We start from the raw sequence: 27,770 nt of genomic DNA, 5'->3' as shown, positions 1-27,770 counted from the left end.
CGTGAGCGCCTTGCTTTCCCGCATCACCTCGCTATATGAGACCGGGCGCGGATACAGATGCAGTTTTCTTGAACAGCCGCACAAATGGATGGAACCGAAACGAACCGGAGAAACTGTGCGAAACCGGAGCAACAGAAGATGTTAGACTCCGGTGGAAACCAAAGTGGATCTAAGGACAGAGTGACTCTCAAAAAAGAAATTGGTCTCTTGAGCGCGTGCGCCATAATTATAGGTGAGATGTTTCCTTATATTTAATATGCCACCGCGTGCGCTCTAACCAGCTTCAACTTTCTCTCGGCATGTTCCTTTGTCTGTCATTTTAGCACTCTCGGTTACTCCTTCCGCTATCTTCAGCCCTCACTCTTTCATATCCCTTATCTCTAATGATATCAGTCCACATCTGCTCTCTGAAATGCGCTTCGCTCTAAATGTCGAGCGTTTATGGTGAAAAATAAAGTATTAAAAACTAGGTGTCAAAACTTATATCGTCACGCTATACGGCTGTCTTATTTTGTTAGAACAACTGTCCAAGCATTGCTCGGTTTGCGTCTCGTGCCATGCCGCTACTTACTGCAGTCTCCATCAGACTCTGTTCATCAGAGCGCGGATTGCATCATTGAGGAAGAGAATGGGGCTGAAACTCAACTCCGCGCTTACGTGGCTACAACCCACTACACTGTGTCCTTCACGTGCCCTGAACAAACCCACCATACAAGACTCCATTGCTATATACACTGCAGTGGAAATATAGAATTAAAGTAGGCGGAAGTTTAGACTTTCGTGCAGACTAAGCAAAATCGTACTGCTGCCTTCGATGCAAACACAGATGTCTCGCGTTATGGATGTCATCTATCTGTAGGACTATACACACACTACAAGATGTGTATGTTCACTGTAGTCAGTAAATCATGTTATAAGATTAAATGAGTTTTGGACAGGAAAATAGCCTACATCACAATTCAGATTCAGATTTTCTTATGTAGCCTATAGCATCCTCAAAATTAAACACAAGTAAAAACTATTAGACAACCGTTTTATCCTTATATTATTAATTTTTTACAGTGTTTTAATGTAAACTATTCATTGGAATGTGAGCTGATGATCTTCAACAAACCAGCATGATCTATTTTGTTGTTCAGGTGAAGGCCATCTAATGGAAGCTTTAAAAAGATTGACACTATGCCTTTGTATTTTGTTAATTTAACAGTGATATTTGGCTGTGCCTCCTTAAGCCTTATATCAGCCCTATAGTATCAAGGAGATTAGTAGTCACACTTCTTACTCCAGCGAATATTTCTTGGCTTATTTTTGTTTTTTAAAGTCAGCTGCAGGAACGTAGCCTACTTTAAAGAATTGGCTACAAAAAAAAAAAAAAAAAAAAAAAAAAAGGCTAATGTAGGTTTCCACCATTGTTGTCCGGGATAAAAAGTTCCGGTTCACACGAGGTTTTTATAGAGATATATAAACAAGATTAAGGGGATTAAGGTTAAGATTAAGATGTTAACTGTTTGATTATGGCCTTGCCTTTACTATAGTACGATCAGGTGAAAGTGGTTCTTTTTGAGGTTGGTTTTCCTGTGGAACATCAACATACAGGTGCAGCTGCAGATTTCAGTTATTTTTTATGGTTTAGTGGCTTTACGGGTAAGGATGACTCAATTTTGTTCACAGCCCTTCACTACTTTAGGTGTTTTAACGTGAAAAACGCTTAACGTACGTAAACAACGACCAATTTTTGTCAAACGGTACCTTACACTAATACACTAATACACTGTAATACACTACCGTCAAAAGAAGGAGCCCTTACTCCACAGATAAAGTGAACAATATCACGTTAAGCGTTTTCTCCACCATAGAAGTCCATTATAAGGAAACCGCTTAACGTGGTTTAACGTACCTTAACAACGACCAACTTTCTGTCAAATTTTACTTATAATAAACACTTGATACTGTCAAAAGAACGATCTCTTATTGAGCGTATAAAGTGAATAATATCACGTTAAGCGTTCTCCCCCATATAAGTCCATTATAAGGAAACAGCTTAACGGGTTATGAGTCAAAAGCGCAGACAAATCAATAAACTTGACAATGAACACTTTGTCCCATTGTTTGGGGGCGTTGACCCTGTTCGCATGGCTCGCGTAGATCATTACCGTATGAATAGCGCTCTGCGGGAGGGCGTGATCATTAGAGATGAGTTGAGACAGGAGAAGCCTGTACCTGTCTGTACTTCCAAGCTTATTACAAAATTAAACTAAACAAAATTACAATGTTCTCAGTTCGTCGATGCGTCCACGTTAAGCTGTTTCCTTATAATAGACTTCAAGGGGAGAACGCTTAACGTGATATTATTCACATTATACGATGAATAAGAAGAGCTCGTTCTTTTGACAGCAGAAAGTGTTTATTATAAGTAAAATTTGACAGAAAAAACCACATCAACCTTCTTCCTTAAGGTAAGCTACGTTAAAGGGGTCATATAATGTTGCTAAAAAGAACATTATGTTGTGTATTTGGTGTAATGAAATGTGTTTATGTGGTTTAAGGTTAAAAAAAACCCAGATTATTTTCCACATACTGTACATTATTGTTTCTCCTCTATGCCCCGCCTTTCTGAAACGGTCGATTTTTACAAAGCTCATCGGTCTGAAAAGCGAGGTGTGCTCTGATTGGTCAGCTATCCAGTGCGTTGAGATTGGCTGAATACCTCAAGCGTTTGACGGAAATGTTACGCCCCTTAACATACTGTGATGCCATGTCCCGGGCGACGAGACAAAACCAATAAAACCCATTACCATCGAGGCATTTGTTGCATCCAGTGGGGACATAATTATGGATTATAATGACTTATACTGTCTTTTTACGAGTTGAGTTGCATCACGCCGCGAAAACATAAAACCATGTCTGCATTTGTGATCAGAGAAACGACGAACAACAAGTGCTACTCTACACTGCTCAAAACTCGCATTTGAATCATCAGTGGCAAATTCTTTAAATATGTAAACGTACTTACAGACTGTGAGTCAGAAGCGCCGCCATTGTAGTCTACTGTCCCAGGATCAGGAAACAGTCCTCCATAAAATGCGCTGGACACATCTGAATATTTGGGTCGAACTGTTCTGGAATAGTGTTGTAAATACAACTTATCCACTGATTTCTAGTCGTGACCTCTTTTGGAAGGCCAAACAAAGTTTTTTTGCTTTCTCAACAAAACATACAGTGGCTTCACAACATGGCGGCTGCAGCAACAATAAAGTTACCCCTTCTTTCTTTGTGTGAACATTTGGGCGGCGTTATGCAAATCTTCCCACACAGTGATGTAGACGTGGGGGCATGTTTAAACAAGGCATTTTAGGAGGGTGTGGACGAGTCTTAACTTTTATAAAGAATATCTCTTTGGGTTTAAGACTTAGAGATTTTATCTATTCAAAAACAGCTTGTAACACTCCAAAGAGAAAGGAAAACTTGAAATCGCATCATATGACATGTTATTACAAGTAAGGTTTGACAGAAATTTGGGTTTTCCTGGTCAGTGTTTAGGTACGTTAAGCGTTTTTCACGTTAAGCGTTTTAGAATGTCCCCCTGGTGTGATTGCTCTGTTAGTGCGCTTCGTTTTAATAAGTGTGAATGTTGTCATCCGAACCCTGGTACACACCAAACAAGCGGACCGAGACCGCTAAAAAGATGGGCTCGGTCCACTTCCAAACGGACTCTGGTGCGGTTCAAATGAAATATGAATGCAACACGGACCAAATACTTCGAAACTAATCAAAAACAGGAAGTAATGACAAGATGCGACGCTATGCACAATGATTTCTTTTGAACCAAAGAACTTAACTACAAGTGTGAACACACCCTAAATGTTTGACATTAATCTGACAAGGACCTTTAAGTATAGAGAAGCCTACAAAATTGCAGATTTATGCACATTCATCTTGTGAAGTACAGGTGCTGGTCATATAATTAGAATATCATCAAAAAGTTGATTTATTTCACTAATTCCATTCAAAAAGTGAAACTTGTATATTATATTCATTCATTACACACAGACTGATATAACTCAAAATTTTAACTCTTTTAATTTTGATGATTATAACTGACAACTAAGGAAAATCCCAAATTCAGTATCTCAGAAAATTAGAATATTACTTAAGACCTATACAAAGAAAGGATTTTTAGAAATTTTGGCCAGCTGAAAAGTATGAACATGTACAGCACTCAATACTTAGTTCGGGCTCCTTTTGCCTGAATTACTGCAGCAATGCGGCGTGGCATGGAGTCGATCAGTCTGTGGCACTGCTCAGGTTGCTCTGATAGTGGCCTTCAGCTCTTCTGCATTCTTGGGTCTGGCATATCGCATCTTCCTCTTCACAATACCCCATAGATTTTCAATGGGGTTAAGGTCAGGCGAGTTTGCTGGCCAATTAAGAACAGGGATACCATGGTCCTTAAACCAGGTACTGGTAGCTTTGGCAATGTGTGCCGGTGCCATGTCCTGTTGGAAAATTAAATCTGCATCTCCATAAAGTTGGTCAGCAGCAGGAAGCATGAAGTGCTCTAAAACTTCCTGGTATACGGCTGCGTTGACCTTGGACCTCAGAAAACACAGTGGACCAACACCAGCAGATGACATTGCACCCCAAACCATCACTGACTGTGGAAACTTTACACTGGACCTCAAGCAATGTGGACTGTGTGCCTCTCCTCTCTTTCTCCAGACTCTGGGACCCTGATTTCCAATGGAAATGCAAAATTTACTTTCATCAGAGAACATAACTTTGGACCACTCAGCAGCAGTCCAGTCCTTTTTGTCTTTAGCCCAGGCGAGACGCTTCTGACGCTGTCTGTTGTTCAAGCCAGCCTCTTTTGCAATTACCTTTTTTGTCTTGCCCTCCTTGTGCAAGGTGTCAGTGGTCATCTTTTAGACAACTGTCAAGTCAGCTGTTTTCCCCATGATTGTGTAGTCTACAGAACTAGACTGAAAGACCATTTAAAGGCCTTTGCAGGAGTTTTGAGTTAATTAGCTGATTAGAGTGTGGCACCAGTTGTCTTCAATATTGAACCTTTTCACAATATTCTAATTTTCTGAGAAACTGAATTTGGGATTTTCCTTAGTTGTCAGTTATAATCATCAAAATGAAAAGAAATAAACATTTAAAATATATCAGTCTGTGTGTAATGAATGAATATAATATACAAATGTAACTTTTTGCATGGAATTAGTGAAATAAATCAACTTTTTAATGATATTCTAATTATATGACCAGCACCTGTATTTTCTAGGGGCAAAATTACTGCTGAAATTTAACTGGTGACTTATTTACCTCCTGACCATGGGAAAGTTTCTCTGTTCTAGAATGTCCTCCTGATATTACTCAAGGTCAGTGACAAATTTTATCTGTTAAGCTACTCAACACATTTCTTTGCCATTGCAGTTTATTTTCTTCTTTAAGTAATGTGGACACAGTGACACCTCATTTACCCTATCAATTCTTTAGAGTTAAACTTTAATTACAGCAGTTAGTTTGTCAATAGCCGATGCCGATACCCATATCTAGAGAGCAGAGTAAAAAATGGCCTGAAATCATGATGATATAAACCGCAATTTAATGACAGCAAATGACATGAACACTTAAGACAGTATTTACTTAAAGTTGACAGAGTTTTAAGATAACAAAAAATGAATAAGTATCCAGTGACGACACTGTTGGTAAATTTTGGAACTGACACAAGGCAAGAGATGGAAAGTAACTAATTACAAATACTTTTGTACATTTTTCAAAATGTTCTTCTTTCTTGAGTAAAACTGAATTGTACTTTTACTTGAGTTGAATAAAAATACAGTATTCAACTTCACTATTTTTATTTTTCACCACAGTATAAAGTACAAAAAAACTGGCATTTGACGGACACTTTTAAACTACTGGGGTGGAGCCCTGAGCTTCAGGCAAAAACAGACAGGTCTGACTGCTATGGAAGGATAATCTGGATTATTTTCAAAAGGAAATGCAAATTTTATTTTCAAGTGTGGACGTATAGGCTAAATAGTGACATAATCCAAATGCAATTCTTGCTTTACCATTTGCGTTTTCACTCTCTAACCTGACAAAACACAAATGGCATTGCAATTTTTCTTGTAAAATGGACATCCCTTACGCAAAGGAAATATATTTCCTAATATATGAATGATCAATATATTAAACAACATAATGGTATATTAAAAATTATACAGAATAATATATTGTGTAAATATATTGAAATATATTGAATAATACATAAGGAAAAAATATATTTACTTATATATCACAATATGTTATTTTATATTCAGTAATATACTTCATAATATATAGATAAAATATGGTACTGCATGTGTAAATATATATATTAAACATGTTTACTCATGCAGTATATAGGCCTACACACATATATGGAAATATATATTTCTTATATTTAACAATCATTTACAATATACATGTTTCATATTTTAAAATATAGCTAGTTTACAATAGCATAAGCACACCCTCTCATACTAAACACTGAACAGTGCACTACCATTGCTTTTTAAATAAAGTAACGTAAATAAAGAAACTTTTTAAATGCAGTAACTCTTCTGCACAATGGTGACCCCACAAACTTACACATACCAGAAACACTTTTATATACTCAATAAAGGATCAAACAATGAATATTTTTGCCTTCATTTCTAAATATATTTGTATGTATCAATATATAGCCATATACTGTCAATGCATATATTGCTGTATATTGAAAAATATAAGCACTAATTTTACTTGTACTCAAGTTAAATTTTTCCTAGCAATATTTTAACTTGAGTACAATTTTTTAGTATTCTTTCCACCACTGCACAAGGTGGAGTTAATACTTTTGTAAATCAGCCAAGCGGACATTGTTTTGTTATGCTGTGAGTTGCATGACCAGTCAGAGTCAAGTGTGGTGTAGTGTGACCCCATGAACTTTATTCAGGAGCTTTGAGCATCATTTGACTGAGTGTTTTTGAGATGCGCTGGGCTCTGTCTCATCAACTTCATTGCCTTATCCTCTATGCATTTCTGAGGTGCTGGAAGCAAACATTCACATCCACTCACAAAACTACCAAATTCTATTTCATGTGAACACCTGCAGACAAAGAGAGAACCCAAAAGGATTACATAATGCTTCGGTCCATAGCTGTGGCTGAGCCTCATATAATTAAAACTCTTTTGTTTAAGTTGCCTGAGGCATAATCATTCAAGCACTGCATATGCTCTGGGTGGTGTGACTAAGATGAATATGCAGTGATGCAGAACATTTACTTTTTACTGAATACTGGACTCTCATCTCAGATTTCGCAACTGATGTTGATTCTAACATTGTTGATCTTATTTTTGTGTTTGTTTGCCTGGAATGTGCAGCAGCGTTTTGACAGCTGTGAGAACAGATCTTTTAGAACACATTGTCTTGCACTAAAAAAACAACAAGATTGCAGATTTTTAAAAATATAAAAAAAAGACATTTCAAGTATGAAACTGTTATAAAAGCAAGAGATAGACAGCATAATTAAAATTTCACTTAAATATTCCCATGCACTTTGTATAAATAAACTCTTTAAAATGCTCTGATTGAAGAAATTGGCAATACAATTTTGTATGTCTGTTTATTTCTGATACAGAAAACCAATCGTGTCCCGAGGTGAAGGGCTCAAAATTCAGTTCAGTAATGTAGTTTATTTTAGGCTGAACAATATATGAAGACTAAACAACCCATCTTCTGTTTTTTTCAGGCAACATCATTGGCTCAGGGATCTTCATCTCTCCAAAGGGGGTTCTAGATCATGCAGGCAGTGTGGGGTTCTCACTCATCGTGTGGGTTCTAGGAGGAGGGATCTGTGCCTTGGGATCTCTTTGCTATGCCGAATTGGGTGTCACCATCCCAAAATCAGGTGGAGACTACTCATACGTCACTGAGATCTTCGGGGGACTGGTGGGGTAGGTTTATTGTTCCCCTTCAGAGCATTCATGTATAATAATAATAATAAACTTTATTTTCTATAGCGCCTTTAAAAGGTACATCTCAAAGTGCTTTTTACACAGAATAAAAAGAGGTAAAATAAAAATAATGTCAATAATAATAAGAATAATAATAACATTTAAAAAAAGTAAAATAAACATCATACACATGACACAAAGAAATCACTTAAAAACTATTCTGAAGAGGTAGGTTTTAAGAGCAGATTTGAAAACACTAGAAGATTCAGCCTGTCTCAAACAGTAGAGCATGGCACTAACAATGCCAAGGTCATTCGTTCGATTCCCAGGAATTGCATGAACAGATGCAATATTGTTTTGGAAGAAAGTGTCAAGTACCTAAATATCAATGTGGATGTCTCAGTTTGTGTGAGAAACTTCTCCTTGGGGAGATTCATGTGTTTACTTGCTCGCTCAGATGCAACACTAACTGTTTTGTATTGGTGATGATAAAGATGGCCATTTGTTTATGTTTTCACAGGTTCTTGTTGCTGTGGAGTGCTGTGTTGATCATGTACCCAACAACTCTGGCTGTGATTGCACTCACCTTCTCTAACTATGTGCTGCAGCCTGCCTTCCCTAACTGTCTGCCTCCATACATCGCCACCCGGCTCCTCGCAACCACCTGTGTCTGTGAGTTAAGCACACACCATTAGTAATAATGCTTAATGATAAAGTCTTCTGCTTTAGCAGGTCAGCTACTGTCTTATGATGACCGCTTAATTAAAATGTTCTAGATATAGCAAATCACTTTATAGAAATGCAGTGAATACTAGGGATGCACCGTTATTAAAATTTCGTCTGATAATTAAAATTTTGGCCTATTATTATTTTCGTGTTATAGTTGATAAGCAAGAATATATTAAATATTATATATATATATATATATATATATATATATATATATATATATATATATATATATATATATATATATAAGAATAAAAAACATAACACTAACATAAAAAAACAAAAAAACAATACAATAATATATCAAAAAAAAAAAAATAAAATCAACCAAACAATAAAATAACAAAAACACAAACCAACTGTAGGATTGTGGGGATTGTTATTAAATTGTTTGTGTTATTAAAGGGATCTTTAGTAAGTATTTGATAACAGAAAAGGTAACCTTAATGTAAAAATAGAGGTAATGAGCATTAACAATTACATATCCAATATCCATCAATGCTGTTAAATTAAAAAAACCTTTAATATGATGTTGACATACTGTATAGCGCACCCCTTTCCATTCAGAATTGAATTCTGAGTATTTGACATACAGTAGTCATGATGAGTCTACTTTGTCCTTCATTGTCTTTCTCTCTTTCTTATTCACTCCCTTGTGTGTATACCACTTCAATCTTGATCCTAGTACTTAACCCTGGTGGGCACGTGGCAGGATATTTTTGGAGCTGGTGGAGATAAACCAGTCAAATGTATGTCTATGCGTGTGTGTATGTGTGTTTGTTTCAGAAGAGCCCCGTGACTCAGCTGGTTTGGACCTGTCAGAACTGGACAGGGTCGGCCAGGAAGGAGTACTGGGGGTTTGTCAAAGTGAGGGCAGTGGTCCTAATGACAGTGCTGGCTGAGTTGAGGCACCCATCCCTATTTTTGGCAGCAGAATCCAGAATCTGTCCTGAAGAACAGCCAACAAAAGCTTTGAGTCAGACATTCTCCAAAGAGCACAGTGACGAGGGCCAGTGGCTTTATTTAAGGAAGACACCTCATGTATGTGCCCTATCAATGGATGCTAGACCTGCATCCCAAATCACTGCGCTCTCTTTCGATTAGCCAGATATTCGGAGAATGCATTTGTTTGGGTCTGGATAGCCGTGTGGGGTTGGTATCGATGTCGTGGTATTAGGGCACCTGACTCTCAGGCTGTGTGGCATCAGACTCTGTAATGGTGCCAGGCTTTGAGCCGGCAGAACATGTGGGCGTCTCCTCTGTATTGTGTATTGTTTGGGAACCTTGCGGTTGCCCTCGTTACCCCAATGCTCTTTGAAGGACAAGAGCATGGAGGCGGGACTTTGTGAATGCCGCTAAAATACCATTAAACCTGACAAATGAAGAGCAAATTATGATCTTTTGATAAGCCGCTTGGAGTGTGTGAGTCATGCTTAGGAAGGGCACAGTTCTAATGCACACCCTCCTGTCTGCCATTAACCTTTAGACCAAGTAAATACCCTGAAATAAGATGAGACATTCAAAAACCTTAGGAAAATACGTAAGGTCTTCATATACTTAGCTCTGATTTTTCACATATGGTTCCACACAAATGCCCACAAAAATGCCCCTTGCATTGTAAAAATAATGGCTCCCTTTCAGTTCATAGTTGGAATGTGAATTGAAGTGGGCATGCCCACAGCAAATTTGTTTTGTAAAATGACATGAGATTTACTGGATTGCAATAAAATAGAAAAATGCTACAGTAACACAAAAGTTATAACTACACAAAAGTAATTACATTATTATTTTAATGATAAAATCTAAAATAAATATTGACAGCAATATTTGTGAATTGGTGGGAAATTAAGTGTTCTTTCACCATTCTCTTAAAAATGAAAGATATTTAATTAAATATACTGTATATCAAATGCAATGGCAAATACAACAATTGATTATTGAAATTCAGGAACATGCTCTGTAAATACACAACCCTAGCTTATACGTTTTTTTTTTTTTTTGATGCAGCAGTGATGCATTTGGAAACCTGTGCATGAACCCCCTTGTTATGTGCGAGTGAGTGTTCTTAGTTGCACTGTGTGAGAATTTGTCTATATTGCATCATGTGTTACATTTGCCCTCCCCTTCTGAATGTTCTGAATGAATGTCACAAGCTCTGTCTGATGCAGTCAGATTACACACACACACACAGCTCCTGCTGGTCTGGACACACAAACAAACACAGAGACCTTTGCTGAGCATCTAACCTGCATTAACCTGCATAATTCAGCTCAACTCAATCTTTAATTTGACTTGGAAAAACGATGTGTGCCACATTACGTAGTTTACTGGTCTAATGCATTGTACCTTTTTATTGGTTTATGAGTGGAAAGCTTCTCCTGTAAAGGCCACACACTCCAGAGATTGAAAGATCTGTTCATGTGACTCAGCTCTTGTTCCTCATGTATGCAATATTATTTCAAAAACATTTATAAATACATAAATCCTGCCAAAGAAGTGAAGAGACAATAGAAAAAAAAAGATGATAAAATAAAACAATGCTTTATCAAGCATTTTTAAGAAGTTCCAACATATGCTGGTCATTTTTATTAATTTTTTTGTTGTTGATAAAACTGTGTAAAAAGCCTGCCATTTTCAACACTAAGTAAACATGAAAAACACTTCTTTCAGGCTTGGTCACTGAGTGTTATAGTGTTTTGCACATTTTTTTTTTGTATTTAGTGCATCTTTTGTTGGCTTTATCGGTCAATTAGCCGCAGAGGGATGCCCCTCTCGGGGGTTTGAAGTGAGTGGTTGTATTTTGGCAGATTTAAAGGCTGTTAGCACTTCATTAGAATTCTCCTCTTATTAGCTTTGTGTTCATTTAACTTCATTTGGCCACCCTTAGTCACTTCTGCACTGTGATACAAAACAAGAAGGAGCTGGAGTCAGATCCGTTAAAGCCAAACAAGAGGAAACAAAACTCATGGCAAACACTGTAGTGCTCTAAAACCTATCGTATAAAATGGATAACACTTGTCACCAAATTATTATTGTTAATTATACGTGCGTTATGGTAAAGGGTCGTACAAAAAGTCAAACAAGGTTAGAGCATCATGAGAACAATATTCTTGGGTGAACTATCTCTTATATAAGTTGCTATGTTGCCTGACTACCGTAAACTGGCAAAATTGGCAATTCCGATTATTATTAGTAATAAATGTAACTATGAATTGAACATTCTGGCTTCGATCATACTGCTATTTCTGTAATTTTAAGGTGCCTAAGAACACCTAAACCTGTGGAAAAAATTATAGTGACTCTTGAGGCATATTGCTTTAATCACATTGAACCAAGGAAGAATCATTGTTATACAATCAATATATGATTTAAAAAAAAAATTTTTTTTATGAAAAATACATTTGGATGGACTCTGGATGCAGGTGTAGGTTTACTGTTTGCTTTTACCTGAGATGTACTTATATCTTAGTTAAGGACTGCTGTACTATCTTAAAAAAAAAAAGATTCAGTGAATGCTGTCTGGGCATGAAGGTTGACAGGTGCTGTGTATTGAGCTCAGGATCACACGAGCTGATGAAGTTGTGCAGGTTAGCTGTTAGTTTGCAGGCCGTGAGCCGCTCTTGTCGACTGCCTATTCTCGCCAAAAATTCAGCTGGCGTCTGGGCTGTTTTGTTGTGGGGCATCGGAAGCTGTTTGTCTAGGGGGGTCTGACAGATGCCCCGCATGTGTTTGCGTGTGTGGGCGGGTAATTCCGGCCATTGATGGATGAGTGGGGGTAACCCGTCTCCCCTTTGCCCAGTGTCTCCCTCGGCATGCCTGGGTATACTGTGCCATCAAGCCCTGGAGACGGACCTCTATGTACCGGATCTTCACCGGAGCTGTTACACAATGCGGCTTAATACAGAAGCCACTAACCTCAAACATAGATGTACAGACAAGCAATGGCCTCTAACGCCTGTACTTCCGTCCATGAATGTATAGTGTAGTTTTACTTTTTTAATGTATCAGCTTTAGTCTGCTTTGCATTGATGCCCCTTGATAAAGTGCTCTTTTTTGTTTCCAAAGAAGCCCCAATTGTAATGCATAAAGATATCAAATAAATCTGGTAACCGTATCAGTCTATGGTTACCTTACAGGTATCCAAGTAGAGTGATATGAGACAACTATACCTCTGCACTAAAACTGACTTCGGTTAGAGAAGTAGCTGTTAGCCTTTTGACTCCGTGGCCATTGTTTTTATTTACAACAATATCTGAAGACCTGATACTTCTAGTTTCTGTAAATTACATTTCAGGATTCCTAAAGTTTTAAAAGCTGCATGTTTTTCAAGGCTCCCATTCTTTTTAACCAATGAATTTGCATTATTTTTCAAGTCATTAGTGATTTACAATTTTTACCTGATGAAATATTTTAGAGCTTGACAAGCATAACTATAAACGTCCTCCCACGTTCAACTGCTTTTATTTCCAGCAAATATCTTAATGTGTAAAAAATAACATAAAGAGTTCAACAACTGAGACGTAAACTGAATTAAAGTCTCGCACGCATTTGATAAACAGAAATGGATTAACGAGTAAAGGTTGACATCAAAATTGTCAGTGTGACCACTAGCTGCTTTAACTACTACAGTGTATCTCGTCCTCATGGACTGCAACAGATTTGCCAGTTCTTGCTGGGAGATGTTACCCACTCTTCCAACAAGCCATCTGGATACACATGGTTATCCACAGCAAAGACGATAAGCTGATCTTCCTGTCTGCCTGTAGCAGTCTTATGCATTGTACATTACAGACATTGCAGTTTATTGCTCTCCCTACATCTGCAGTCCTCATGCCTCCCTGCAGCAGGTCTATGGCATGTTCACCAATGTTAATTTTGGCAGGCATTTTTGATTTACTCTTAGTCTTTATCTTGAGATGAAAATGCTTAATAGTCTTAGTCACATTTTAGTCATTTGAGTCTTTCATAGTTTTAGTCTATTTTTAGTCGACGAAAAGTCATTGCATTTTTGTCAACTTTTAGTCATTATTTTTAGTCAATAGTTTTAGTCAAACTGTAGTTACCAAAATTTATTTTGGTAGCTATTTTTATATGTAGTCTTTAAACTAAAATAATCATTAATCCTTCTCTCTTTAGACCAAATCAATTAAGCTTATGAGAAATTTGAATCAAGGACTGAATTTGGAAAAACTTGAATAAATTATGACAATTTTCATTTTTGGGTGAACTATCCCTTTAACAGTAGTGAAAAAGGAGCAACTTATATATATATATATATATATATATATATATATATATATATATATATATAGATATATTTATATATATTAAAAGAAGCAATAAGACAAATACAATAGAGATACAAATTAAACTCATTTTTCAGATACAGTAGATTTTACTTAACATGTATACATTTATTTAACATCTTTTGTTGGTTAACATTAATGACAGATAGGTATTTAATTTGGAATGCTGTCCTTTTAAGACGGAAGGCATGCATGAAATACTGACACACGTTCAGTTTTCACCCACCTGTTCACGTTCACTTAATCCATAATCTGCTGTATTTTCGTGAGATAATTTGGACTGCTGTGTGTGTATTTGAGCGCTGAGAACTGATCGCGCGCTGTATATGAGAACTGAGGAAGTGGAGCGTGTGACAAATTGTGACTCCCGGGAAAAACGGGATGTCTGGTTACCTTATCCCTACCCCTTCGGGTGCTGAGGCCATTTTTTCAGATCGCTAGTTTGCGTTTTATTAGCCTATCCATCCACTGCGGCTGCTATACTGACTAGATATGCAAACGCCCCTTATCCGATCGCAATCCAATGACAGGGACGCACATAGGCCAAAAGCCTATAGGATGCATTTTGAATGTACGGTAGTCCTCAAATAACATTATAGTCCAGTCTCGTCTAGTTAACGATGACGCGGCATAAATTTAGTCATAATTTCATCATCAGATATTATTTTTAGCTTGTCAACGTCTCATCTTAGTCACAGAAAAAATGTTCTTTAAAGAATATTTTTCGTCGTCGTTCGTTAACGAAATTAACACTGATGTCCACACAGGTGACCAGGAACGTCTTTCTTCTGGTATTTTTCAGTAGATGGGCCTCTTTAACGTCCTAAGTGAATATAACTGTGACCTTCATTGCCTATTTCCTGCAAACCATATGTGTCTTTAGTAATGTTTCAAAGGTGCATGTGCAATAATTGTTTATGATAAATTGAACTACCATGAAAATGCATGGTTGTTTATTTCTGAGTTTGTTTATTAAAAAAATTGCCCACAGAGTTTTAAGATTTTAGAAAGTAGCAGAGAATTTGAATTAAAATTGAATTTTTTTTTTTTTTTTTTTTTTTTAAAGATTTTTAGTTGTTTTCGCTGATTTTAATGTTTACTTTGTCTTATTTTAAATTAATCAATTATCTTGAGGTTCCCTTGGAAGTTTGCTGAGTGGGCCTCGGCCGTTAGTCAAGAACCACTTAGCCATGAATGGGTTAGTGTTTTGCCTGCAGCACTAAAATAAGTTACATCTGATCTTTATTTCCCCTCTTTAAACTAATAAAAATGGACCATGTGACCAGTTAGTGCTGCTCTGCCAACAAAATCACACTGCTTCCATTGCTGTGACACAACCTGATTTGTCCCCATGACAATTAAGAGTTTTTCTTTTTTGAAAAAGCTCTTTGCTAAAACATCTGAAAAAATGTAAAACTGTGAGTTTGGAATATGTGAATGAATAACTGTGTGTTCACTGTGTGTGTTTACAGTGTTCCTGACTTGGGTGAATTGCTCCAGTGTGCGCTGGGGGACACGGATCCAGGATATTTTCACTGTGGGGAAACTGCTAGCCCTAGTCCTCATCATTGTAGTGGGAATGATCCAGATTGCCAAAGGTGTGTCAATTACACTTTACACTTATGTTCATGCCAGCCGTTGTCTTAAATGAAACATGCTACTCTATCTGAAAAAACAAAGTTTGTGCTGTCTAACATTAAAATCGATGCAGTATGTAAGCATCTTAAGTTATGTAAATGTGCAGTGACATTAATTATTCAACATTAAGGGTATCACAAATCTATACTGTATTAATTTCCCCTTCACTTTCAGTTGATAGGCCAAACTGTAGCACAGATAAGCAATGTAACATGTTTCCTAAACAAAGTGTGCCTATGTACAGATGCATTCAAAACTTTATATATTCCCAGTGATATTGCTAAGTATGTAACCAACAGAAGCAGACAGCGAAGTTAAGAGATAAAAGTGAAAAATAAGCAATAAGCAAAGTAGAGAAAGGAGAAGAGTTTGATAAACTCACATCTGTGAATAATTCCCACAGTCGAATGCCATGAATCATCAAACACTTCCAACATTAAAGCCAGCTGCTGTCAGCCTAAACAGACCAGTTGCCTATTATCTAATGAATAAAAAGCAAAAGATTCACCTTCAGTGGGCACAGACCACTGAAATAATCCAGTAAACAAACAAATAATAGGCTATTTTGAAAAAGAGAGAAACCCATCTAAACCAGTCTCTTTTTAAGCTTAAACCAACCCTTTACGGACACCTTGGCAATTGAAATGACATTGGCTAGTTGGCTAAAAAAAATTGGCAATTTTTTTTAATTTATTCGCCAGATTTCTATATATATATATATATATATATATATATATTTCTGTATATATATATATATATAGAAAATAAATGTTTTTAAAATGGGAGTATTTTTTAATATCTGAAAGTACACTCTTAACATCAGTCAGTCGAGCATTATAATAATCAAGTATTATTTAATAATAGAACTTTAGTAATTAGAAATAAACTTGATAACCATGTTTGAATGCATATTAGTCATGTTAACTGAACATTTAACTGGACTGGTAGCGGTGCTTTTTTGGTAAATTGGGAAAAAACTAACAAAAATACTGATAAGATAATAATAATGTGTGATAACGACCCGATCAGTCACAAGGAGGATAAATAGCGAAGTTGGGGTCCAAAGGGTTGTTTATTTAAGCAGGTGTGCAAAACGTGCAAATAAATAGGTATAAGAGCTTAAAACAAATATTGTAATAAAAACAGTTTTAAACTAGAACTGCAAGTTCTAAAAACATTACAAACTCCCCTCGGCAACATCGAGGCTGGAGTTTCCCTTGCTACACAGCACAACAATCTTGTTCCAGCTCTCTATCGGTCCATGCCCCAACTTCTAGTGGCGGCCATCTTAAATACACTTTTTCCCTCTCTCCCCAAATTGGAACATACCATTTTTTATAAAAAAAAAAAAAAAAAAAAAACTCTTGCCTTTGACTCTTATTATATACATGATCTAGAAACAAGAGTTTAAATAAATACATTTAATAATACAATTAAAACAGTGATGGTAGACAATTTCAAGGTCTCTCCATCATGATACGAATTCTACTAATAAGATCTATAAAATGCACTAAGGATTAATGAGCTGCTGGATTCATGAATATTAATCAGGTTTTGTACATTCGCTCGAACTGATTTGCTGAAATCAAAACAGGGACGATAATATTAGGCATCATTTTAGTCGCCCAGAGTGAAGACTTAGTCGCATATGCGAGTGATTTACTAGCAATGTAGAGGGTAGTTAAACCCTCTTGGAATATGCTAACATCTCATGAATAAATCAAAATTCTGTCATTTTTTTACTCTCCCTGATGTCCTTTATTCTTCTGCAGGTTTTGGGGAAAACCATTCCTTAAGTCCATTTTTTTTCAATAGTGACATCTAGTGGTAGATCTTGTATTATGTGTTATGAAGCAGGGGTGCATTGCCCAAAAGCATCGTTAGCTTACTATGGTCGTTTATTCCATTGAACTCTATTGGTGAAGATGGAACATGCGACCATAGCTGCTTTCAGGGAAACGCACCCCTGATACTTACATGTTCAAAGGGATTTACACCCTGCTGTTAAGTGCTTTGCTTATGGGCACAATAAAATCACCCCTAAGTTCATAAATCACCTCTTCTAAAACTTGAACCAATGACGTTGTACAGTAGCTGCACTACACAACTTTTAAAATCTAAACAGATTTTAAAACACTTGCCGATATCAGACATCATGCACTTGCCGACTCTACAGAGTAAGGTGACCAGACGTGCCACTTCCCGGGGACACGTTCCGCACAGGATTTCTAAATTTCCTAAAATAACCAGGTGTTGGTTGTTTTCGCTGTGCCGATTGATCGTTGTATGACATCTGAGTAACGCGATTCGAAAGCATAAGGAGCCGTCTGCTCTGCTCTCTAGCTCTTGCGGTTTGATGTCACACAATGATCAATCGACGCAGTGCAAACAGTCAACACCTGCTTATTTTAGCCAATTTAGAAATCCTGTGCAGAACGTGTCCCCAGGAAGTGGCACGTCTGGTCACTACAGAGAAAAACTGGACACCATGCACTACACAAGTACCACAGTTTCAAGTCGTTCCAAACACAGCAAAAGTTGTGTATGGCATTCCAGCCTTTAGAAAACTCACTATTAAAACCTTTATTTTGCATCATCTAATTGGTTCAAACTTACAGTCATAGAAATGAACTTTAGTTAATTGAATCAGGAACTGTTAGCTTATTAAGATGTTTTGATAGTGTTCTGAATTGTTGCAATACAGTATAAAGGTGACTCATTTACTTTAGGCAGTTCACAAACAAACTAAGCTAAGACTGTAGCAAAATGGCAATTTTAGTCACAGTTTGCAGAATAGTTTTAACGATGTGAACTCTGTACGACTTTTTAAACAACTGAATGCTGATACAATAAAGCAGTGGTGCTTAGTCATGCTCTGTTGTGTACTGTCCTGGGTCTAGAGTTGCAGGTAATGGCTATGACCCATTATGGGAAGACTTTACCATTTTATTTAGCGAGCTTGTCTGGAGGCATTTCCTGAACTGACAAGAGAGAGAATTGAGTAAACGAGAGAGCTAAGCAGTGCAGTTTCACACTTGAGTGACAGGAGAGAGAAAGGCTTTTTGGAGGCTTTGACTATCTAGTGGAATAATGAAATCAAATTGTTGACACTTTGTCAAGATGAATATGAACAGATTATTCCCAAGAGCATCTGAAATATACAGCATTTTATGCTACAGGTACAACCCTGAGGTCATAAGCATATTTTCTGTATTTTCTCTCTAGGACACTATGATGCATTGGCGCCCCAGACAGCGTTTGAGTTCATAAAGGATCCATCAGTGGGGCAGATTGCTCTAGCGTTCCTGCAGGCCTCATTTGCCTACAGTGGATGGAACTTCCTGAACTATGTCACTGAAGAGGTGGTTGAGCCTCGCAAGTAAGTCTTTTAAAGTCACAGTCATGGCCGGATCACTCAACAGGCAATAGAGGCAGACGCCTGGGGGGCCTGGTGAGGAGATGTCCGTGTTTTAGTACGGTTACTATAGAGTAAATATTCTTTGTTCTCCTTTAACTAAATGCAGTTGAACAACAGCTGTACAGCATTGTGCACAAACAGGAATGCATACATGGACCTTGTTTAACACACAAACCACAGTGACCGTGAGACTAAATAAGCCTATGTAAAAGAGGCTTTCAATCACCAAATCTCAAATAACTGACAAATACCTTCAATCACCACGTGACAATAAATACAGCAACCATATACATAAAAGCAGCCACTAGTGAAACAAAAAAGTATTGTAATCTGCATAATATATTCATGTCGTGTAGCTTCAAGTACCGTATTGTTCACAGATTCCAAACCATCCTCAAAAGTGCTCAAGTTGTTGGAAATGCACAAAATAGGTCACGGAAAGGATTACTTTGTGGCCATTTGAGATGCTTTCTGTGTTTCAAGCACGTTTGGATGGCAGAAACAGAGCTTCTGTTGCCAAAGACTAGTCATGTTTTCTCAAGAATAATCTGGGCAACGAATTAAAAGACAGTCAATGAAAAGATGCTAAAACTCTGAGCAAAAATCTGGCCATTTAATCTGGACATTAACCAATCTGCTCTATAAGAGGTATGTGCACATATTCATTACTTATATTTAATAGTTTATTAGTTATTAGTGTATATATGTAGGACCTATGTAAATTAATTATTTTATTTTTTCCTACTTGATTTTCACTGATTTTAAACTTCAGTTCAGTTTTGCCCCACATTTTATCTACATGTTTTACGTATATTTATTCTGCTACAGGAATGTACTTAAATGAAAATCTGTTATTTTACATCTACTATACAGTGTTGTTATTGGCAACTAAAACTACTAAAATTGGAACTTAAGAGCCTTAGATACTAACTGAAATAAGCTGAACTAAAATTGCTAAAACTACAAATAAAAAAATAAACAAATAAGCACAAAACAATTACTGATTAAAAATACATTTTGAAAATATAAAAAAATACAAATTTTAAATATTAAAAATAATAAAATATCATATAAAATTGATAGTAAAATAATACTGTTACATATCAAACATGTTGGTACTGTCAAGGCACCTTCTCTTGAACTACAAGTATGCATTAAAGTATGTACATAACAAATGCTACTTATAGCGCCCTTATTATGCCATTTCCAATATTGCCTTTCATGCAGTGTGATGTTGCTGTATATGAATGTAAATGATCAGCAAAGTTGTAAAGCTGAAAGTGCACGATAAATAAAGTTATTGTCTCCCAAAATAAAGAATCGACTCTGAACAGCTGAAATGAGTCGTTACACGGCTACACGTCACAGGGTTACACATTTGCATAATGCAATATGTTCTACGTTGGCTAGCCGTGAACAACTTGACCCCGCCCACAAACATGTTCCTATTTTTTTATAGAGCATTCAAAATACAGAACTATTGAAGCAGGTGTATTTTTTGCGACGTGCTGTACGCGGTAGACCAATCACAACAGACTAGGCCATCTGACCAATCAGAGCAGAGCAGGCTCACGGAAAGGAGGGGTTTAGAGAGAATGAATCTTTGAACTGCTTCGAATGAATCGAAAGAAAATGAGGTGATATTAAATGCATATTTTGAGAAAACAAAATTTTTTTGACTTTGCATGCATGTAATCATATTGTAGGAGACTCCTAAAACAATATTAGGAACCTTAAAAATGGCATAATAGGGGTACTTAAAAATACAATACTTTAGGTAACTCTTACAGCATATATTTTATGGTGTGGTTTCTATTCTAGGAACCTTCCACGTGCAATCTACATCTCCATCCCCCTGGTGACGCTCGTCTATACTCTCACCAACATTGCGTACTTCTCCTCCATGTCCCCTCAAGAGCTGCTGGATTCAAACGCTGTTGCTGTGGTGAGTTTCTCTGATCTCTTCTGGCTTATTCTGCTAAAACAATGTACCATCTATTAGGTGCGTTGATAAATTAGCATCTGTTTTTTGTGTGTTGTGTTGCAGACATTTGGAGAGAAGCTGCTAGGAGTGTTCTCCTGGGTGATGCCCATCTCTGTAGCTCTTTCCACCTTTGGAGGGATCAACGGATACTTGTTTACATCTTCTAGGTAAAGAAACATTTGAGTAAAAACTGGCCTAATACAGCAACCCTTAAAACTTCAAACTAAATCTGGCTTCATTGTCCATCCTCCACAGGTTGTGTTTCTCAGGCGCCAGAGAGGGTCACCTGCCCTACCTTCTGGCTATGATCCACCTTAAGAGCTGCACACCAATCCCTGCCCTACTCGTTTGTGTGAGAGAGAAAGAGCTATTCACACACACAGCACATGCAACACAACACTGCTTTCAGTCTGCATGATTTGGTTGATCCGATTCAGGTCTAAACGGGTTCCAGAATGTTTTGTGTACATATCACACAAACCACATTTAGAGGTAATAGAAAACTCATGTGATTGTATTGAATTTGTTGTATAAACACTAGCTTATCTGTCCTGTTGTGTTCTGGACAACAGTAAAGGACCGCCTACTCAACTGCCAGTCAATCACAGTAGTAAAACAGGGTTTAAACTGCTGGTTATGTGCCCCTTTTCATAAGAAAATAACTGTCCAGTTGAAACATTTGGGAAAAGCCTGTTTATACTTAACAGATTTGCTTGACATCAACATTCAATCAAGCACATTTAAAGTTCAGTTCTTATAGCAGATAGATTAAAATATGTCCCAAAACATCTTGTCTATGGTGAGAGTATAATTTAACAGTACATTAAAAAATAAAAAGTATATATATATATATATATATATATATATATATATATATATATATATATATATATATTTTTTTTTTTCTTTTTGATTCACTTTAGACAAGTGGTTCTCAATCAGGACTTATATTAAACATCAAATATAATTTGCTAAAAAAAAGTCAATATTTAAACTGAGATTTATTTTTTATTTTTTTCCCCTCAATGACTCATTTATTTATCAAAGGACTTTAGAATTTGAGTCTTGAATATTCTGGAATCACAAAATTAATATTGGTTAATTAAATAATCATTAGCTATGTTCCCATTTATTTAACTTGTGCAAATTTGAATATTGCATAAAACATTTGCAAATAAAGTTTCCATCTCATTTGTTCAAAAGAACAAATTTTCGACTTTCTTGCAAACTTGTGCAAAGTATCAGTATAAGTTGTTGTAACCAGGGAGGTCTATAGCTCATATTTCCTATATAAGAGGTGATTATACCAAATCATTTTGATGATAGACTTTGGCTCAGGCATTTCAAAATTATTAAAATAACATTTGAGATGGTGTGGGATGAGATCAGTGTGCTTGTTAGTTCAGTCATCCAATCACGTGATCTGGGGAAGCAAAATCACATGTATTTTTTGTTGCACATTAAGGAATCTATTCAGTGAATTTGTTTCCATCGTTGTTTGTTCACAATCTTATTGGATAAAGAAATTTGAGAACATACTGATTTTTTTGCACATTTTATGATTTTATGTGCATTTCCATTCCTTACTGTTTCCATTTTTTTAAGTAATATCTTAAAATTTGCATAAAAATACCTGGATGGGTTGAAAATGTTGTCAGAATTACATAAGAAATATCAGAGAAAAAATCTCTGGCCAATATGGGCCTTCAAATATTGTGTTGGACAGTAGGGGTCTTTGAGTCAAATAGATTGAGAACTACAGCATACAACATGTCCTTCTCTCTTGTTCTCCATAGTGTACGGCAACCATAGTGATCTTGTGCATCGGGGACACGCATAACCTGATAAACTATGTGTCATTTATAAACTACCTCTCATATGGAGTCACTATAGCTGGGCTGCTGTACTACAGATGGAAGAAACCCAAACTGTTCCGACCCATCAAGGTACTTCAGTCGCCACCTACAGACCTCATCAGGAAGTTTGATTTAGATTGACTGCTCAGTGTTTAGGTGGTATTCACCTCCCTCTTCTTCTCTAACTTCACGCAGGTAAACTTGTTGGTCCCTTGCAGCTATCTAGTGTTCTGGGCAGTGTTACTGGGCTTCAGTCTGTACTCGGAGCCAGTGGTGTGTGGTATGGGGCTGGTGATCATGCTCACTGGAGTCCCCATCTACTTCATTGGAGTGCAGTGGAAGAACAAACCCCACTGGATTTCCAGTGCTGTGGGTGAGTAAGACCAACCAAAACGGCTTTGCATTGTTTTCTTAGCACTCTGCAATGAAAAACCATCTGACATCTGTAAATTTGTGTGTTTTTCAGAGAGAGTCACCTATCTGGGACAGAGGTTGTGTTATGTGGTTTTCCCTCAGGATGATCCTTCTGAAATACAGCCTCTTACAGAGAAGTCAGAACTGTGAGCGGCAGAGGACTCCTCACACTCCTTTTTGGAATAGCAAAGACCTGTTTTCCATCCGTTCTTGAGTGTTTTTCTTGTCTGATGCTGTGCGTGAGGAGATACTCTCCAGAAGCTCCTCTGAGACTCAGCCATCACAGCAGAAGAAACAGAAGTTTTATGTTTTCTCACTCAGATGTCACATTTCTTAGTTGTAACTGTTCTCCCCTCACATACATTTGTTCGGACATCACCTTGTTATTGAACGCACCCTCCTCCTGTCCTGTCAAAGATGAATTCCCTTGACCTCTTCATGTTTTCTCTGGGAGTTGTTCAGTTTTTGAGAACTGTTGGTTTATTCTCATGTGCCTTACAGGATCTCGTTCTGTTTTTGAGGTTTTTATCTTTCAGCAGAGTTTTATTAGTAATCCCCCTGTAAGTGAGCAGAAGGGGGACTTGTTGAAGCCTGTTTACCTCTTAACCCAGTCTGATATCTAAACTCCATTTGTGAGTCTGAACTTTTTCACCAAGAGGATTAGGCCTTGTCTTCTAGTCCTCCTAATAATTACTCACTCCCTCAAGTAAAAAAAAAGTAGTAATGTATAGCTGTGCTCAAAATGTCTATGCAAGAATAGTCTAGGCACTTTAATATACTTGCAAATTTTTAGCTTATATTGCACGATAAACTTATTGCCTTGCTTCCTGAATAAGCAACAGTCTCCTGCCACTGTTTAACAGAGGCTCTGCCCCAGCACTTATTAGCACTGCCAATCTTTTAGCCTCATGCTAATGATAGGAACCATGCGATGTTCCAAGTTCATTCTTCTCAGATTACATTATTTACACAAAAGGTGCTTTACAATAAAAAAATAAAAAAAAATCCCAGACAGATACTTTCAACTGTTGTCCAAAAAGGAAATGAATGCCTTTAGATAACCAAGGCATTTGTCTATTTAACTGGGATGCATTTATTTTGGCCACTGACCATGAACATTCCACTGAGCAATGCAACAGCGATAACAACCATTTCTTCATTTTAAACTGACCACCAAAGTCCGTCAAACAGATTTTGAGAGTTTGGATCTGAAGGAGTTGTGATTAGCGAGTTTGCACTTGAACGTCACTTGAGCGCCCTCTTCTGGTTAGATCTTTCTTGACGCCCAATCACAACCTTTATGAACACCCCAGTGCTCTTCTCTTTCCATGGGTCCAGCTCAGTGTCTCTCAGTGATGTCCGTCAGACTAGCAGTGTTCATGCTCACATGGCCCACAGCGGCACAGTGAAATCTTAATGTAAATATTGCTTAAAGTTTCAAATACATCAGGGATTCATTGTGAGATCGCATTCCTGACATTAATAAAGTGTGAGGCGTATGTATTAATTCTACATATGTTCCATATTGTATGCACTATAGATATGTATACTGATATACTTGTGTTTTGTAAAAAAACAACAACAAAAATAAAAACAATCAATTTATCAATAACAATATTAGCACATTAAATTAAATTCTGGAAAAGGTCGCAAGTAATTGTGTGTTGTGTTTGACAATATGTCATTGAGTCTGCCTCATTTCAGAAAAGTAGCCGTTATATTGCAGGTAAAACATTCCCAGACAGAAATGACCATTGGAGAAGAAATATACTAAATATACTAACAGAAATATACTATCTGTTTAGTAACTAGGATCTTAATACATTTAACAGGAAGAATCTGTTATACGGCCACTGGTCAATATATGCAAAGGGGTTAGCTAATTGTATACATTAGGAAAGATTAGGTTTATGAATGACTACACTTACATCCAGATAACAATAAGTCAGTCTGAGAATCTAATGAAGAAATGTGCGTTTAATGCAAGGTACAGGTAAACAATTTTTTCATCCTTCCAGCAAACATGTAGCAACCTTGACCATTACTAGCCATACACAACCAGATTGTAAGGTGGAAAAAAAAAACGTTAAACATATTTACAAAATATTTCCAAGGCAACCATAGACTGCAATGGAAATTAGTGGTTCTCAACCTGGGGGCCTCAGTAAACTTCCAAGAGGGGCATGGGATGACTTACAATTATTTAAATGAATTATGTTAAAATAACTTAATTAAAATGCTAAAAAACAAAAATACAAATTTTCCTTCCTCATTAACTATTGTTTTTATTCAAGAACATACAGTTCTTCAAAACTTTTGTAAACAAAATGAATCATGGTGAATTATTTTGGTCAAATATTGTGTTGGACAGTGGGTGGCCTTCGAGCCTATTGGATTTTACTTGAATTCATCAGAACATAAAGGTCACTATTAAAAATGTCAAATAAGTAATGATGGATGCCGCAAGTAAAATCTTTCAACAGTGCTTTAATATGCAGCCATTTCAACTGAACCCAACAAATGACAAAACAGAAAGTGCATGACCTCTCTAATGGCACTGAATCTAAAGGCTTCACAATGCATTAAAACATCTGCGATTCTATAAAATCTGTCAATCTCTGAAATGGCACATTCTTAAACCTATGGGATCATCTAAAGCAGCAAGTGTGAGGATGCGGCAATAAAGAACATACATACATTCATGGATATGGAAGCAACAGTTTTACTGGCAAATAAGTCTCTCAAGTACCAAATGCATGAATGCAGATTAAATTATAACGGCTGATATGAGAAACAAAGACACCAGCGTGTGTGACAAATGTGCACAAATGTGATTATTGAGTCATTTCCCCACGACTCTGTGATGTCCTGATGGCTTCAGAACTCAACTGAGGCAGCGGTACTTCTCAGTACGCCTAAAGACTAGGTTTTAACAAGGAAATCCAGGTTAACAGCTTCTCTCTCGTGAACCATTACTCAATCCCTGAGTTCTGCTTCCCTTCAAGAAAGACTTGCTCTCTTTTGCATGAGGAAAATGCTTCTTAACATTAATTAATGTCAATGGTGGACCTGCCATGATATTACACTCTGGTAGTCAGACTAACAAAACAAACCTTAAATACAAAAAGCTCATATAGATCATCACTAAATCAGCAAACAGCTCCAGTAGTCTGAGGGTATAAAACTGTACACTACCATTCAAAGGTTTGGGGTCAGTACATTTTCTTTTAAAGAAATCGATTTTTTTATTTAGCAAGAATGCATTAAATCACAGAAAATATTAAGCAGCACAACTGATAAGAAGAAACGATTATTGAGCAGCAAATATATGAATGTGATACTGAAGAATGGAGTAATGGCTGCTGAAAAATCATCTTTGACATCACAGAAATAAATTACTTTTGAAAATATTTTAAAGCAGAAAACAGCTGTTTCAAATTCTAATAATATTTCATAATATTACTGTTTTCATTTTTGAACAAAATAAATTCAGCCTTGGTAAGCATAAAAGACTTCAACTTGCAAAAAAAAGATCTTACTGACCTCAACTCTTTGAACGGTAGTATATGTATAATATAAGAGCTCAAAACCCATTAATGTAGAGCACATACAACATTCAAACATTCAGATCCGAATGTATAAAGCACAATTCTGAGACAACTGGCTTGTTCTGATAGAAATTAAATGAGCGCAAGGAACATTTCCTGCTGTGGGCGACACAGTGGTAATCAAATATTGTTATAGTGTTATATTCACATCCATAAGGTTTTTGGTGATTTCTAGCAGGTGAACAATCTGGATCTGAACTGTGAGGTGATCTAATTAAGCATGACACTGCAGTGTTTGAGCTGAGGTTGAATCCTCCATCTTGTACTATGACGGAATAAATGCCAAACATTCTGCAATCACAAGACTCAAAACTTTGGAAGTACACAACCGTTCAAAGGTTTAGGGGTCGGTAAGATTCTTATGCTTAACCAAGGATGCCTTTTTCTTTTTTGAGAAAACAGAGAAAAACAGCAATATTATGAAATATTATTAGAGTTTAACATAACTGTTGAATTTTAATTTCCTGCAATGCAAAGCTGAATTTTCAGCAGCCATTACTCCAGTCTTCAGTGTCACATGATCCTTCAGAAATCGTTCGAAGCTGTTGTAAATTACACTACAAACATACACCTTTGTTTACGTCTGTGTGTTGGAACCACAACTGTTTCTGAGGAACTACATTGTTTGGTGGAAGAATACTGTTTTTATTTATATCATTACACTTTATTTGCTCTGTTTTATTCTGTGAAACCTTACTACATATATAAAATAACCATTTTATAAAAGCAATAAGCTCCGTGAAGCCATGGTTTACAGTGAATTTATAACAGCTAAGGGGGTTTTAGGCACTTCGCATCGAGCTTAACAACGTCCCTTAGTTGTTATAAATT

The 27,770-nt window shown here is 36.8% G+C and overlaps 1 protein-coding gene across 2 annotated transcripts; it reads left to right on the top strand.

Moving 5' to 3' along the window:
- On the top strand, positions 1–24,980 carry LOC109092695 (asc-type amino acid transporter 1-like). Of its 2 annotated transcripts, none has more exons than XM_042727922.1 (11): positions 1–232; positions 7,782–7,986; positions 8,507–8,658; positions 15,494–15,619; positions 18,885–19,038; positions 20,899–21,022; positions 21,125–21,228; positions 21,317–21,413; positions 22,858–23,007; positions 23,113–23,290; positions 23,384–24,980. In XM_042727922.1, exons 1-11 carry the CDS (start codon positions 85–87, stop codon positions 23,479–23,481), a joined length of 1,536 nt encoding a protein of 511 aa, XP_042583856.1. In that variant the 5' UTR covers positions 1–84; the 3' UTR covers positions 23,482–24,980. The 2 variants fall into 2 exon arrangements, with proteins under 2 accessions (XP_042583856.1, XP_042583857.1); XM_042727923.1 differs by lacking the exon at positions 1–232 and adding an exon at positions 5,287–5,381.
- The last annotated feature ends 2,790 nt before the right edge of the window (positions 24,981–27,770 follow it).

This window comes from Cyprinus carpio, chromosome B7 (assembly GCF_018340385.1).
Source record: "Cyprinus carpio isolate SPL01 chromosome B7, ASM1834038v1, whole genome shotgun sequence".
Taxonomy (NCBI): Eukaryota; Metazoa; Chordata; class Actinopteri; order Cypriniformes; family Cyprinidae; genus Cyprinus; species Cyprinus carpio.
Note: the sequence above shows the minus strand (reverse complement) of the source record. Positions and strands in the feature narration are given on the sequence as shown.